Source organism: Mustelus asterias, unplaced genomic scaffold (genome assembly GCF_964213995.1).
Source record: "Mustelus asterias unplaced genomic scaffold, sMusAst1.hap1.1 HAP1_SCAFFOLD_2099, whole genome shotgun sequence".
Classification (NCBI taxonomy): Eukaryota; Metazoa; Chordata; class Chondrichthyes; order Carcharhiniformes; family Triakidae; genus Mustelus; species Mustelus asterias.
In genome coordinates this window covers 49,251-64,794 of record NW_027592044.1, presented here as the reverse complement: position 1 = coordinate 64,794, position 15,544 = coordinate 49,251, and the positions used below count along the sequence as shown (strand labels likewise).

Below are 15,544 nucleotides of genomic sequence, written 5' to 3'. Positions count from 1 at the left end.
GGCTTTAAAGATGGCGGCCGGCCCGGAGGAACCGGGAGAGGATTGAGTGCGCGAGAGACCCCGGGACCAGCAACAGCAAACCCATCCCCGGTACAGTCACCGTAACCCCGGGAATTACACCAATATCCCCGGTGCAGTCAGTGTAATCCGAGCAATTACAGTATCCCCCCCCCCGCAGTGCAGAGTGCATTTAGTGTAATCCCAGAAATTACGGTAATTTGCATTTGGCACAGTCAGTGTAATCCCGGGGATGACACCAAAATCACCCAGTATAATCAGTGTGATCCCAGCAATGCAGTAATTACACCCCCCGCTCTCCCCCCCCCCCCCCCCCTCCGCAAGAAGAGTCCGTAATCCCCTGGAATTGCAATTGAAGACCCTGTATAGTCGGTGTAATCCCGTGAATTACAGTAATATCACCACACCATGGTCAGTATGTTCTGGGAATTGCAGTAATGTCCCCAGTACAATCTGTAATCCCAGAAATTACACTGTACCAGGGATATTAGTGTAATTTCTGGGATTACACTGACTGTCCCTGAAAATATTACTGTAATTGCCCAGATTACACTGATTGTACCAGGGATATTAATCAGTGTAATCTGGGCAATTACAGTAATATTTTCGGGATAGTCAGTGTAATCCCAGGAATTGCAGTAATATCCCCCTTGGTACAGTCGGTGTAATCCCGGGAATTACCGTTATGTCCCTGGTGCAGTCAGTGTAATCCTGGGAATTACAGTAATATTCCCAGTACAGTCAATGTAATCCTGGGAATTACAGTAATATTCCCAGTACAGTCAATGTAATCCTGGGAATTACAATGACATCTCTCCCCCAACCAGCCCCACTGCCGCATAACCTGTTTTTCCAGTGCTGAAATCCTCCCCGGGATGCTGCTGACAAGATTAGCCTCTCTGGTGTTGTTGTTTATGTCTCTTTTGGTATTTTTGGCAGTGTCATTCCCTCTATTTGTGTCAGTAAAATCACATCCTGTTTTTGCACCTTTTCATAGTATTGCACAGTATTTATCTCCAGAAATTCCCCATTTAACCCAATTGTTTCACACTTTTGTTAATGAGGTACTTTGTCACCTTATTTTAAACAGAATCGAGAAGGCCTTGGTGAAATTGCAAAACTGATTTTCTGCATGGATGCCAGAACTGAGAGGTTATATCTTTCAGAGGCCAGCTCTGTTCTTCTAATCCCATCAGCATATCCTTCTATTCCTTTCTCCCGTGTGTGTTTATCTAGCTTTTCCTTAAATGTATCTATGCTATTCACCTCAGCTACTCAAGAAGAAATTAGATATAGCTCTTGGGGCTAAGAGGATCAAGGGATATGGGGGGGGGATCAGGATATTGAATTTGATGATCAGCCATGATCAGAATGAATAATGGAGCAGGGCTGAATGGCCTACTCCTTTTCTATGTTCCTTTTTACTCCTTGTGGTGGCAATTTCCATTTTCTAGCCTCTTTGTGGGTAAGGAGGATTTTTATGATTCCACTATGGATTAATTAATGGAAGATTTCAATTTATGGCCCTCTAGATCTGGCCTACGCCATACATGGAAACATCTTCTCTATGTCTAATGTCAATTTCTTTGATAATCTTAAATATCTCTAGTAGGGCAACTCTTAGTCTAAACCTTTCTAGAGAAATGAGCCTCAACCTGTTCAATCTTTGCTGATGGGTATAACATCTTGATCCTGGTATAATCCTAGTAATTCTTTATTTGCATCTTCTGCAGTGTCCTTTAATTGTGCAGGAACCAGAATTGTTTACCCCAAAGTATCATCTAGCCAAAGTTATTTAAAAATTTAACACAATTTCTCTGACTTTCAGCTCTATCTCTCTGGAAATGAACCCCAGTGCATTTTTTTAATTGCCTTGTCACATTATGTTACTACTTTTTGTGATTTATTTATCTCCACCTCCAGATCCCTCTGCCAAATTTACACATTTCTTTGCCAAGTATGCAGCCTCTTCCTACCAAATAGTACCATCTCTCACTTCGCTGCATTGAAGGTTCATTTACATGTCTGTTCTGAGGTTTTCTAATCTCTTGCTGAAAGTTGTTGCAGTCCTTCTCTGTTATAACTCAGCACCCTGATTTGGTGTATCTGCAAATGTTCAAAATGCGCTCATGATTCCCAAGTACAAAGGTTTTATGTAAATAGCGCACAATTTTACCATCACTTCCTGCCTTCTGCTAGTCTTTAACCCTTTGGCAGTATTATCACGGGTGTAAGGGAGGGCCTCCCACAGGCCAGCTATGGAGTGGCTCATGCTGTACTAGTCTTCAACTTCACCCAGGTCTCATCTGTGGCTCTAAGTAGTTGTTAGCATACAACAGCTGCCACACCTGGTAAACCGCTTTGACAGGTGGGCCAATCCAGATGAGGGAAGCTGTTGGGTCACCTACCTCTCGGTGACTTTGGGATTTGTCTACTCTGGCTTTAGTCTGAGATGCATTCTCATAGTGGTCAAAGGAAGCACTACAACGACACTCTAAAAGTTTCACTTAGGAGTTTTGAGATTGACTTTGCATCCTGGGAGAAGCTCACCCAGGATCACTACACCTGGTGCAACCAAGGAAAAAACAGTGCAGCCTCCTTCAAAGGCAAGCACACAGCAGAGACAGAAAGGATACCAGGAGAGGACATCTCAAACCAGCAACTCGTCTAGACCTCAATCGTGCCCTCAGTATCCTGTCCTGCTTGTAGCAGAACCCCCTGGATACAAATTAACCATAGCAGTGATCTAAGTACCCTCTGGAATCCTACCAAACACCCCAGATGATGAGCATGGTCATCTTCACCTTGAAGAACACTCGAGAGTATTATTAGAAGAACTTGGGCATGATAATAACCTCTCTGGTACTGTTGGTAATATTACCCCAGCTGTCATTGGCACTTTTGGTTAAATCAAGATTTGATTTGATATATTATTGTCACATGTATTAACATACAGTGAAAAATATTGTTTTTTGCGTGCTATACAGACAAAACATACTGTTCAAAGAGAAGGAAACGAGAGAGTGCAGAATGTAGTGTTACAGTCATAGCTAGGGTGTAGAGAAAGATCAATTTAATGCAAAGTAAGTCCATTCAAAAGTTTGACAGCAGCAGGGAAGAAGCTGTTCTTGAGTCGGTTGGTACGTGACCTCAGATTTTTGTATCTTTTTCCCAAAGGAAGAAGGTGGAAGAGGGAATGTCCGGGGTGTGTGGGGTCCTTAATTATGCTGGCTGCTTTGTGAGGCAGTGGGAAGCGTAGACAGAGTTAATGGATGGGAGGCTAGTTTGCATGACGGATTGGGCTACATTCACGACCTTTTGTAGTTCCTTGCGGTCTTGGACAGAGCAGGGGCCATACCAAGTTGTGATACAACCAGAAAGAATGCTTTCTATGGTGCATCTGCTTCCTGAAGTCGGTGACAATCTCCTTCGTTTTATTGACATTGTGGAAGAGATTATTGTTGCCGCACCAGTTCACCAGATTCTCTATCTCATTTCTGTATTCTGTCTTGTCATTGTTTGAGATCCGACCCACTACGGTGGTGTCGTCAGCAAACCTGAAAATCAAATTGGAGGGGAATTTGGCCACATAGTCATAGGTGTGTAAGGAGTATAGTAGGAGGCTGAGAACACAGCCCTGTGGGGCACCGGTGTTGAGGATGATTGTGGAGGAGATGTTGTTGCCTATCCTTACTGATTGTGGTCTGTGAGTTAGGAAGTTCAGGATCCAGTCACAGAGGGAGTTGTTTCATGCTGTTGGTAACAGCATGTCCAGTAGTACTGTTTATATCATTACTGCTCTTGAGAATATTACATCAACTGACACTGTTGAATAAAATTTCCCCCTCTAACATAGTATTTACCCCTGCTCTAGGTATTATCCAATTATGTTACTGCTGTTAATACACTTGATTTGACTGTTAATGTTGCTGTTACTGTTGGTAATATTACCTTCTGCGTTACTATTGATATTATTACCCTTACTCAGGGTATTATTGCTGCTGATGCTAATTGCAACCTTCTCCCTGCTCTTGAGTGATGCCATTTTTTTTTTTCTCAGTTCTATCAGAAGGTGATGGATACATTGTCTGAAGATCCTGGAGCTGCTTTGAACCTGCATGGTACTTACGCTGAGTTGTTCCTGATTCCAGCTGTGGTGGGGATTGTTACCGCATTGCTGTTTATACACAGGACTTGCCTAGCAGTAAGTGTGTTTGTTGCAGCCAATTATTTCACATCAGCGAGAGATAGATACAAAATCAATGCATCAAAAGGCTTTGGAGATGGTGATGCTTCATGTGATGCTTTTTGTGGGCTACACCCTAACTAATGGTATATTTTCTTTTCAGGTCAAAAGCAGAAGGTACTTGGGTGAGTCACTTAAGATTGTAGGTGTAGCATTCTGTTGCAAGTAATTTTACATCTGTAATTTAATCAGTTCACCTTTGAGATCTGTAATTTGAATTCCTTTTTAGGGAGAGAGAAACAACTAGCAGGAATAGTTTCTCAACTGCTTGATGAGAAGTGCAAAGTTCTCGAAAGACTTAGTGATTGCACAGAAAAGGTATGTGCAGCAGTTTGGGCTATTTCTCACCAGCTGCTGAATTGTTACTCTTATTATACATAGAAGCATATATAGAAACTTGAAGCAGGAGTAGGCCATTTGGCCCTTCGAACCTGCTCCGCCATTCATTTTGAATATGGATGATCATATTCAATAGCCTGATCCTGCCTTCCCCATCATATCCCTTGATCCCTTTAGCCCCAAGAGCTATAGCTAATTCTGTCTTAAAATCGCACAATGTTTTGGCCTCAACCACTTTCTGTGATAGTGAATTCCACAGATTCAGCACTCTCTGGGTGAAAACATTTCTCCTCGCATCAATCCTAAAAGGTTTATTCCTTACCCTCAAACTATGACCCTTAGTTCTGGACTCCCCCATTCTGAATCTACCCTGTCTAATCCTGTTGGAATTTTATAACTTTCTATGCGATCCCTCTCACTCTTCTAAACTCCAATGAATATAATCCTAACCTATTTAGTCTTTCCTCATAGGACAGTCCTGCCATCCCAGGGATCAGCCTGGTAAACCTTCGCTGTACTCCCTCTATAGCAAGAACATTCTTCCTCAGATAAGGACACCAAAACTGCACACAGTAGTCTAGATGTGGCCTCACCAACACCCTATACAATTGCAGTAAAAATCCCTATTCCGATACACAAGTCCTCTCACTATGAAGGCAAACATACCACTTGCCTTATTTACTGCCAGCTGAACCTGCACGTTTACTTTCAGTGACCAAGGTCTCGCTGACCAGTGAAGTGCTAGTCAGTTAAAAATTTCCACTTTGGAATATTAAAAGGAGCAGTATTCCATTTAAAAGGAGTGCTGCGGTATTTTTAAATTCCATTAGTTTACTATAATTTAGTGTCCAGAACGGATTTGAGCTCTCAGAATTTTTACATAGATCTTAATATATTTTCAGATCTACCTAAATGATTTATTTGCCCATAATTTAGCACAAATGTCCTCATTTTCAGTACAAAGAATTTGAAGCTTCTGTAAAGAATGCTGCTGACTTAAAAGAATCAACAGAAACAAGTACTTTACATCTTCAGGTAAGAATACTGTGAAATAGGTTTTAGGAAAATTGTTTCATAAAGATAGCCAGAAGATTGAATTTGAGGGATGATAGTTTGAAATTGAGTCTTTAGAAATGTAATCCAAAGATCTACTGACAAGTGGAATTCCATGAGGATCTGTTCTGCTTTCTTTCCTGTTTCTGTGAATAATAATGGAGGATTAATGGCCCAAATCTTCCAGTCCTGATAGTGGTGAATGCTGGGATGTTCATCACTATTGAGGAAGCAACAGAACCAGAAGTTCTCAGGGACTCACTTGCGCCTGAATTCGGAACCTGCAGTTTGCCAGAAATCGTTCTGTGGGAGCGTATGCTGACATAGTACCCCCAGCATTAGTGATGCTAAGGAGCCAGAGATGTGGTTATTTCGGGGAGGGGAAATGAGGTGTGAGGAGAGCAGAGCAATTGTTGACGAGTGGGGAACCTTGAATTAAAATAGATGAGAGTCAGTTTAAAAACACTGAAATTACTGAACTAAAGGTAGACCTCAAGGGCCACATCTTCAGCTCGTGACATAACAGAGGGCATGGCATTTCTGGAATTACACCTTGCTACTAGGGTTCACTACTTACCTTGCCAATGGATCCAAGCTGTAGCCAGGAGAGCAAGTTCCCACTACAGCCTCTTGAAAAGGTAAACATGTAATTTAAAATGCAACCGGCAGCATAAGCCACAGCTTCAACACTGACAAGACAAATGGGGCCAAAATGTTTATAGGATTTGCAGATCTCTTGTAGCTTAAAAAAGGTGGGACAGTTTTTCTGGCAGGCCTACAGCACATTAATGATTTTTAAAGCTGAATGTGTTATCTGTGACATACAGTATTGAAGTGTGGACTTTTGATTGGTAGTACAGACTTTTGATTGGGAGTAGGCGTCGAACTCCAGGATGTAAGCAGCAGGGTTGATAAGGGTGAGCCAGTAGATGTTGTATATTTGGATTTTCAAAATGGATTTGATTATGTGCCACAGGAAAGGCTTTTGCACAAGATAAGGCCTTGAGGTTGGGGTAATATATTAGGACAGAGAACATATTTCTATGATTTCTATGATATATGAAATAGGATTGGGAGTAAACCATACTACTCCTTGAACCAGCTTTGGCATTGAATATAACCATGACTGATCTATCTCAACTTTGCTTTCCCATCCTTTTTAAAATTTTTAAAGTTTATTTATTAGTCACAAGTAAGGCTTACATTAACATTGCAATGAAGTTACTGTGAAATTCCCCTAGTCACCACACTCCGGCGCCTGTTTGGGTCAATGCACTTAACCAGCACGTCTTTGGACAGTGGGAGGAAACTAGAGCACCCAGAAGAAACCAACACAGACACGGGGAGAACATCAAACTCCACACAGACAGTGACCCAAGCCGGGAATCAAACCTGGGTCCCTGGCACTGTGAGGCAGCAGCGCTAACCACTGTGCCACCGTGCCACCTGACCTATATCCCTTGATTCCTTGAGAGACCAAACACCTTTCTGTCTCAGCCTCAAATGTACTCAACAATGAAGCATCCACAACCCTCCAGGGTGGACAATTCAAAAAGATTCACAACCTGTCTCCTCCTCATAAAAGATCAAACCCTAATCCTAATTGTGCCAATGTTCTAGGTTCCCATGTCAGGAAAGCAATCTCTCAGTTAGTACAATGCAAGTCCTTCAGAATCTTGTAGCTTCAATGAGATAATTTCTCATTTACAACTCCAGAGAATATAGATCTCGATTTACTCAGCCTATCATCCCAGGACAGCCCTTTCATCCCAGCAATACAGTCTCCAATGAAAGTATATCCTTTCTTAGAAGTGGAGACCAAAACTGCTCACAGTATTGCAGGTGTGATCTTACCAAAAGCCCTGTACAATTGTAGCAAGACTTCCTTCCCCAATCCCCTTGGCCAACATGTTTTTTTAACTACCTAATTGCTTGCCATGCTGCATGCTAATGTTGTGCAGAAGCAATATACAGTGAGCTGATGAAAGTCACCGACCTAAAACGTTAACGCTGTTTCTTTTTTCACTCTTTCCATACTCACTGCTGAGTATTTCCAACATTTTCTGTTTCTATTATTGCTAAGTTTCTGTGTTAATTGTGCAGGTACACCCAAGTCAACATTTAGAAACCTCACACCATTTAAAAAAGATTCTGCTTTTTATTTCTTATTGCCAAAGTGAACAACCTCTCACTTCCCACAGTATACTCCATCTTCCAGATTGTTGCCACCCACTTAGCCTGTCTATATCTCTTTACAGCCTCTCGATTTATATCCCCACATTATGAGACAGGCAGTGGCACAGCACTAATTTCACTGGACTAGTAATCGAGAGACCCAGGCAGCTGGTGGAATTAAAATTCTACTGACAAATTTCCAATTAAAAGCTAGCTTCAGTAATGGTGGCCATGAAATCATTGTTGTAAAAACCCATCTGCTGTGCTAATGTCCTTTAGGGAAGCATATCTGCCATCCTTACCTGGTCTGACCTACTTGGGGGTGGCACAGTGGTTAGCACTGCTGCCTCACAGCGCCAGAGACCCGGGTTCAATTCCCGGCTTGGGTCACTGTCTGTGCACAGTTTGCACATCCTCCCCGTGTCTGTGTGGGTTTCCTCCGTGTGCTCCGGTTTCCCCCCACACTCGGGGCGGCACGGTAGCACAGTGGTTAGCACTGCTGCTTCACAGCTCCAGGGTCCCGGGTTCGATTCCCGGCTTGGGTCACTGTCTGTGTGGAGTTTGCACATTCTCCTCGTGTCTGCGTGGGTTTCCTCCGGGTGCTCCGGTTTCCTCCCACAGTCCAAAGATGTGCGGGTTAGGTTGATTGGCCAGGTTAAAAATTGCCCCTTAGAGTCCTGGGATGCGTAGGTTAGAGGGATTAGAAGGTAAATATGTGGGGGTAGGGCCTGGGTGGGATTGTGGTCGGTGCAGACTCGATGGGCCGAATGGCCTCCTTCTGCACTGTAGGGTTTCTATGATTTTCTATGATGTGCAGGTTAGGTGGATTGGCCATGCTAAATTGTCCCTTAGTGTCAGGGGGATTAGAAGGGTAAATACATGGGGTTAAGGGGATAGGGTCTGGGTGGGATTTTTGTCGGTGCAGGCTCAATAGGCCGAATGGCCTCCTTCTGCCCTGTAGGGCTTCTATGATTCTGTGACTCCAGGTCCACAGCAATGTGGTTGACTCCTAAATGCCCTCTGAAATGGCAAAGCAAGCCATTTGGTTGTGTCAAACTGTTCCAGAAAAGTTGGTAAGGAATGAAACTGTACAGACCACCCGGCATCAACCTCAGCACCAAAAACAATAATGGCACACCCAGTTCTGTCGCCTCTGCAAAGTCCTCACTGACATCTGGGGCTTGTGACAAAATTATTAGAGCTGTCCCTTAGACTAGTCGAGCAACAGCCTGATTTAGTATACTCATGGATTCATTATTCACTCTCTTCACCACCAACACACAGTGGCAGCAATATGCATAATCTACAAGATGCACTGCAACAACTCACCAAGGCTTCTGCGACAGTACGTTCCAAACCTGTGATACTCCTGGCTTCTTTGTCTAAGTCGCTTAGATACATTATTAGTAATTGAGATTATGTCATTGATCTCCCACTAGTTGCAACCTGTCAAAGTAATAATGTTCCATTTACCTTGATTCTCTGTTTCCTGTCTGTTGACCAATTCTCAATCATTGCTAAAATATTACCCCCCAACTCTGTGACTCCCTACCTTACGTATTAATTCTTTGTGTGGTACCTTAATAAATGTCTTTTGGAAATTGAAGTGTACTACATCTATTGGCTCTCCTTTGTAACACTTACTAATTACATCCTCAAAAAAACTCTATGGTCAGATTTTTGTGGAGTCAGGCTAATTCCAAAGCTCTTTAAAAATGGTGGCTGGGACCCAGATCTGGAAGTCCAAATCCCATATCTGGAAGATCCCATTTTTGCCAGCAGGAGGAAGGGGATGCAGCGTGAATCACACAGGCGGGCAACCCAAACTCAGTACTAATTAAATGGCCCGACTGAGTTCAAACATCTTGGTTGTTCCAGAGAGGGAATCACAAATTGATAGAGGAAATGTAGACACTCTTTAAGGGTGGATAAGGTCTACTGCATGAGGTCTATTGAAGTGTCATGGTTTGAAGTTATTTAAATTCCCAGCCCTCAAAGATGTAAAAACTAGGCTGAAAGAAAACAAACACACCCTGCTGGAATGTATTGATTAGCAGCCCTTAGGAAAGACCATTGCCATCTATTCCTGTAGTTTCGATCGACTTCAGTGTTGATATTTCTCAAGAGCTATTAAAACAGCTGATCTATTATGGCTGAGTTTCAAAAGCTCCATAGTCACTTAGCCTCCCTGCTTAGACAAATCACATTTAAAAGGTTATTAAAAGATTAGCTGTCTTTGTGGTTACTGAAGAGAAGCGTTGTTTTCATAGCATTCCACTTGAAGGGATTTAAAAAATTTGAATGGGTTTCATGAAATTGTTCTTTTTTGCTGTGTTACAAGTCAGTATGTGTGAGTGTGTTCTTAGATTGTTCGAAGCTTTTTATTTCATTTTCACATGACTCCTGAGGTCTGCCCATAGAGGATACTAGTTGCATGATTATGGAAGTGGCGTGGCAGGTATAAAGTGGCATGGGGTGGGAGGGTGAGGGATTTTCTGGGGCTGTAAATAAAAGTTTTATAAAATCAGCCCGCCTCGGCATCTGTGGCTGCCTCCAGAGGGCAGCAGGTCTGACTTGATCACACCCCCTGTCACCCAGCGAAAATTGTGTGCGCAGGGGTTGTTTTCATGGAGGCAGGTCTGCCACCTTGTGATATTTCCTGACTTGAACTTCCTGCCTCCTTGGTGAAAACCTGGCTCTGTATTTGCTTAATATAATCTCCCTTTTTAAAACCATGTTGACATGGTCGGACCAAGCTGTGACTTTCTAATGTGGAGATGCCGGCGTTGGACTGGGGTAACACAGTAAGAAGTCTAACAACACCAGGTTAAAGGGTTTATTTGGTACCGAAAGCTAGTGGCTTTTGCTACCAAATAAACCTGTTGGACTTTAACCTGGTGTTGTTAGACTTCTTACTGGATTTTCTAATGTCACAGACAGAATTTCTGTGTTTTATTGTCTATGATCAAACTGTTTTTACACAAAAACAAATAAAGAACAAAGAAAAGGACCTCCAAGCCCGCGCCGTTTATGATGCCCTAACTAAACTTTAAAAGAAAACACTTTCTGCCCTTACTCGGTCCATATCCCTCTATTCTCTTCCTATTCGTGTACCCATCCATATGCCTCTTAAATGTTGCTAATGTGCCTGCTTCTACCACCTCCTTTGGCAGCGCCTTCCAGATACCCACCACTCTCTGCGTGAAAAAATTCTTCCGCACATCTCCCTTAAACTTTCCCCCTCTTACCTTGAACCTTTGTCCCCTTGCCCCCTTATAATTGACACTTCCACCCTGGGGAAAAAGCCTCTGATTATCCACCCTGTCTATGCCCCTCATAACTTTGAAGACCTCTGTGAAATAATCCCAGATTGTAATGATATTCTTTTTTTTCCTTCATCTGTATCTATTCTTTATAATGCGATAGTGTATGTGAGATGTTGGACACGATTTTCCCTGCCCGTTGCGCTGCTCCAGTAGCGTAGCGGGCCAGGAAATGTCAGCGGGTGGCCAAAAACGGGAATCGCGACTGGCATCTGGTTGGTCGTGATCTTCCTGAGCCATATTTTTCAACGTAATCAGCCTCGCGCCAGGGAAGAGTGCAAGGCTGATTACAATCTGCAAATTGCAATTTGCATCTCTTTAGTAAGCCTGGGACAGTATCGTCCGGGCTCGCTGATGTTTCTGACCCTGCCAGTGGAGGTCCACACCACCCCGCTTACATATGTTTCCCAGCAATGGGGATCAGGCGTGATGGCCTTGCTGGTGAGACTGAAGACCATTGAGGCCCGGTGGGATGCCTCTTCGGCAGTGCCAGACTGGCACCCAGTCAGATACCTCTTAAATGTTGCTAATGTGCCTGCTTCTACCACCACCTCTGGCAGCATGCTCCAGGTACACATCACTCTGTGTGAAAAACCTCTCCTGCACATCTTTCCCCCCTCACCTTGAACCTGTGCCCCCTTGTAATTGACACTCCCACCCTGGTCTCCCCTGAGTGTCCATCTTTCCAGTGAAAACAATCCTAGTTTATTCAACCTCTCCTCACCCTCGAGACTGGGCAACATCCTGGTGAATATATAAGGTTAGTTAGTGCATTTTCTTGTCCTCACAGGGATTTGTCCCCAATTTAAATGGGCACTGCCAGTGTGCCAGGCTGGCAGTGCCAGGGTGCCCAATGGGCAGTGCAAGGTGCCAGGCTGACACTGTCCAAGGGGCAGCCCTGCGCGTCCCCCCCACAACTTCCCAGGGGGCCCAATGGCCTTCAGTCCAACCAGCGAGGCCATCATGACTGGTCCCCGTTGCTGGGAACCATACGTAATCCCCGTGGTGTGGACCTCCACCGGCAGGGTCAAAAACATCAGTAAGCCCGGACGATATTGTCCCAGGCTCGCTAAAGAGATGCGAATCGTGATTTGCATATCGTAATCGGCATCGTGTTCTTCCCTGGCACGAGGCTGATTTTGCTTTCTTTGGGCCCAAAAAGCCTGTTGACAAAAAAAGTGTGAAAGCCAGGTGATCAGGGGCAGAGCATCATTGTGAGGGATAATCCCAGGCAGGGGAGGAAGAGGTACCAAAAGAAGAGTTTCTGAGAGGGGAAAAGAAGAGGTCCCAATTCAATTAAAAAGGCAAAAGCAGAGAAAAGTGAATTCAAACAGGAAAAGGGCTGTGGGTGGCAGACTTAAAGTGAAGAATCAAAACTGAAGAATCAAAAAGGCAGCCAAATGTTGATGACACCATGTTGCAGGCCATAGGGGAAAAGGTACCCCTTTTAGAGCAGTAATTGTCTGCCTGGTATGGCCAAAGAGCTGAAATTGTGCTTGTGCGTTGGTGTTTGAGTGTATACTTGGGAATCCAGGGAAATGGAATCTTGGAAGACAAGATTGAAATCCTGTGGGCTGGGCCATTATTGATGGCATATGAATTGTAGCCACTTTTGAAGGGCATTCCAAGTTTAGATCTTCATAGGTAAAATCCCTTATGAAAGAGACAGAGTTTTGGCGAGATTGGTGACTCAGTGTTACTGATGTCTGGGTGAGTTGTCGAGAAATCTGTGGACCCTGTCTTGGTCACATCTGTCATTTATCATGTAGTGTGTGTTTGCTTGTTAATTCACATGTACATTATAATAACCCTGAACGTTGAGTATAAGATAAGAAACTTAGAAACCTTACAGCACAGAAAGAGGCCATTTGGCCCATCGAGTCTGCACCGACCACAATCCCACCCAGGCCCTACCCCCAAATCCCTACATATTTACCCACTAATCCCTCTAACCTACGCATCCCAGGACACTAAGGGCAATTTTGGCATGGCCAATCAACCTAACCCACACATCTTTGGACTGTATCTACATCAACGGAGACGAAGTGGAAATGGTCGCGAGCTTCAAGTTCCTAGGTGTCCAGATCATCAATAATCTGTCCTGGTCCCTCCATGCCGACGCTATAGTTAAGAAAGCCCACCACTCATCTACTTCCTCAGGAGGCTGAGGAAATTTGACATGACTGCTGTGACTCGATGCACCATAGAAAGCGTTCTTTCTGGTTGCATCACAGCTTGGTTTGGCTGCTGCTTTGTCCAAGACCGCAAAAAAACTGCAAAGGGTCATGAATGAAGCCTTGTTCATCATGCAAACCAGCTTCCCATCCATTGACTCTGTCTACACTTCCCGCTGCCTCGGAAAAGCTGCCAGCATAGCCAAGGATCCCACGCACCCTGGACATACTCTCTTTCACCTCCTTCAGTTGGGAAAAGATACAGATGTCTGAGGACACGTGCCTAACAACTCGAGAACAGCTTCTTCCCCGCTGCCATCAGACTTTTGAATGGACCTACCTCATATTAAGTTGATTTTTCTCTACACCCTAGCTATGACTGTAACACTACATTCTGCACCCTCCTTTCCTTCTCTATGTATGGTATGCTTTGTCTGTATAGCACACAAGAAACAATACTTTTCACTGTATACAAATATATTTATCAAATCAAATATTGTAAATGATTTTGTCTTTCTGACCATGTATTGTAAAGTTTATGTTCAAAACCAATTGTGTGCCTTTATTCAATTAGCCTTGAATTTCAAACTTGGTCTACTTTGAACAAAACATTATTGGTCCCTAGCCGAATCTTACCAAAAACCTGGAGTTTTTGCCAACGATCATAACATTTCTTGGATGAATTGATGATGCTTTCGCTGGAGAGGAGGCCTTGTAAAAGCAGAGGCTTCGTGTAATTGAATTGCCAGGAGGGCGACTCTCAAGTGAATTTGAAGTTGGAACAGGTTGCCGGGAGAATCCTTCTCCCATGTTCAAGATACAGAAGTTTATTAGCTCAGCAGCGTAGTTGTCTTGCAGCTGGTTTGATGGCTTTCAGATGATGTTTCTGATAGTATCAGAAAAGCTTCTGCTGTTATATTTTAAAAGGAGGTAACAAACATGGCTACCTTGGCCACGTGACCTGTGACAAGCCCGTTGTTCTTTTCCAGAAAAGTTGGTGTGTTAGGTCGCTAAGCATCCTGTGTTGTGGAGACAGCCAGTCTTTAGTGTTTGGGATGAGGAACTATCACAATACAATGAAGGGTTAATGAGAACCATTTCATATTCATCTCACACCCATTGAGCTTCAGGCTTTCTATTGTCCATGGGAAGCAGAAAAGATGAATCAGCTGTTTCATTATAGTGTTTTCTGTTGACGGTGCATCCTTAACAAACGGATGTGTGAATTTCATAAGTGGCTATGATTGCCCCATTTTAATTAGTTATTTGCTTGAGTTTCTAGATTGTCTGGGGCCAAGTCACATGATATGCTACAGCCACCTTAAACAGTTTTTGATGTTTAAAATTATCAGTGAGGAGAATCATTTTAAATTCATAATATCTTCATGCCTACACTGGCTATGACATTAGTACATTGTTGAGAGTTCCTTAATAATAGATTTCAGCATTTTCCCAACGACTGATTTCAGGTTAACTATCCTGTAGTTCTGTTTTGTTTGTCCCTCTTTACTTGAATAGCGGAGTTACATTTGCTAACTTCCATCCATTGGGAGCATTCTATAATCTAGGGAAGCATGTAAAATCATAACCAATGTATCCACTATTTTTGCAGTTACCTCTTTTTGAACCCTAGAATGTAGACCATCTGGTCCTGGGGATTTATCAAATTTTTGTCTCTGCGGTTTCTCCAATACTTTCTCTCTGCTGACAATTACTTTAAGTTCCTCACTATTATTGGTTACCTTTGCTTCCTGGTATATAATTTCTGTCCTCCTATTGTGAAGACTTTCAAAAAGGTCAATGTTCCATGTCGCTATCATTTCTTCATTTACCCTGATAATTTCACCTGTCTCTGCCTCTAAGGGACCAATGTTTACTTTAGCTACTCTTCTTTATTATGTACTTGTAAAATATTTGGTTAAAGGATAGAAAACACAGTGGGGATAAATAGTTCATTTTCAGGTTGGCAGTAGCAGCAGTGCGTACCATCTACAAGATTCACTGCAGGAACTCACCAAGGCTCCTTTGGTAGTACCTTCCAAACCCATGACTGCTACCATCTAGAAGAACAAGAGCAGCAGGTACTTGGGAACGCCACCAACTGGAAGTTTCTCACAAAGTCACTCACCACCTTGACATCGCCGGGATATCCCATGTGCAGGGCCACCCTTGCAATGTTGGCCTGGGTGCCACGCAATGCCAGCACCCACCTCCTG

General features: G+C 43.4%; 1 protein-coding gene across 1 annotated transcript in view; it reads left to right on the top strand.

The window, feature by feature from the left end:
• Positions 1-6: 6 nt before the first annotated feature.
• mia2 (MIA SH3 domain ER export factor 2) overlaps positions 7-15,544 on the top strand; it is a 47,988-nt gene continuing 32,450 nt past the window's right edge. The window contains exons 1-5 of the mRNA XM_078207159.1: positions 7-90; positions 4,079-4,222; positions 4,368-4,389; positions 4,494-4,582; positions 5,561-5,638. Coding sequence (XP_078063285.1) covers positions 4,094-4,222; positions 4,368-4,389; positions 4,494-4,582; positions 5,561-5,638 — 318 coding nt within the window. The 5' untranslated portion in view covers positions 7-90; positions 4,079-4,093. The remainder of the gene's footprint in view (positions 91-4,078; positions 4,223-4,367; positions 4,390-4,493; positions 4,583-5,560; positions 5,639-15,544) is intronic.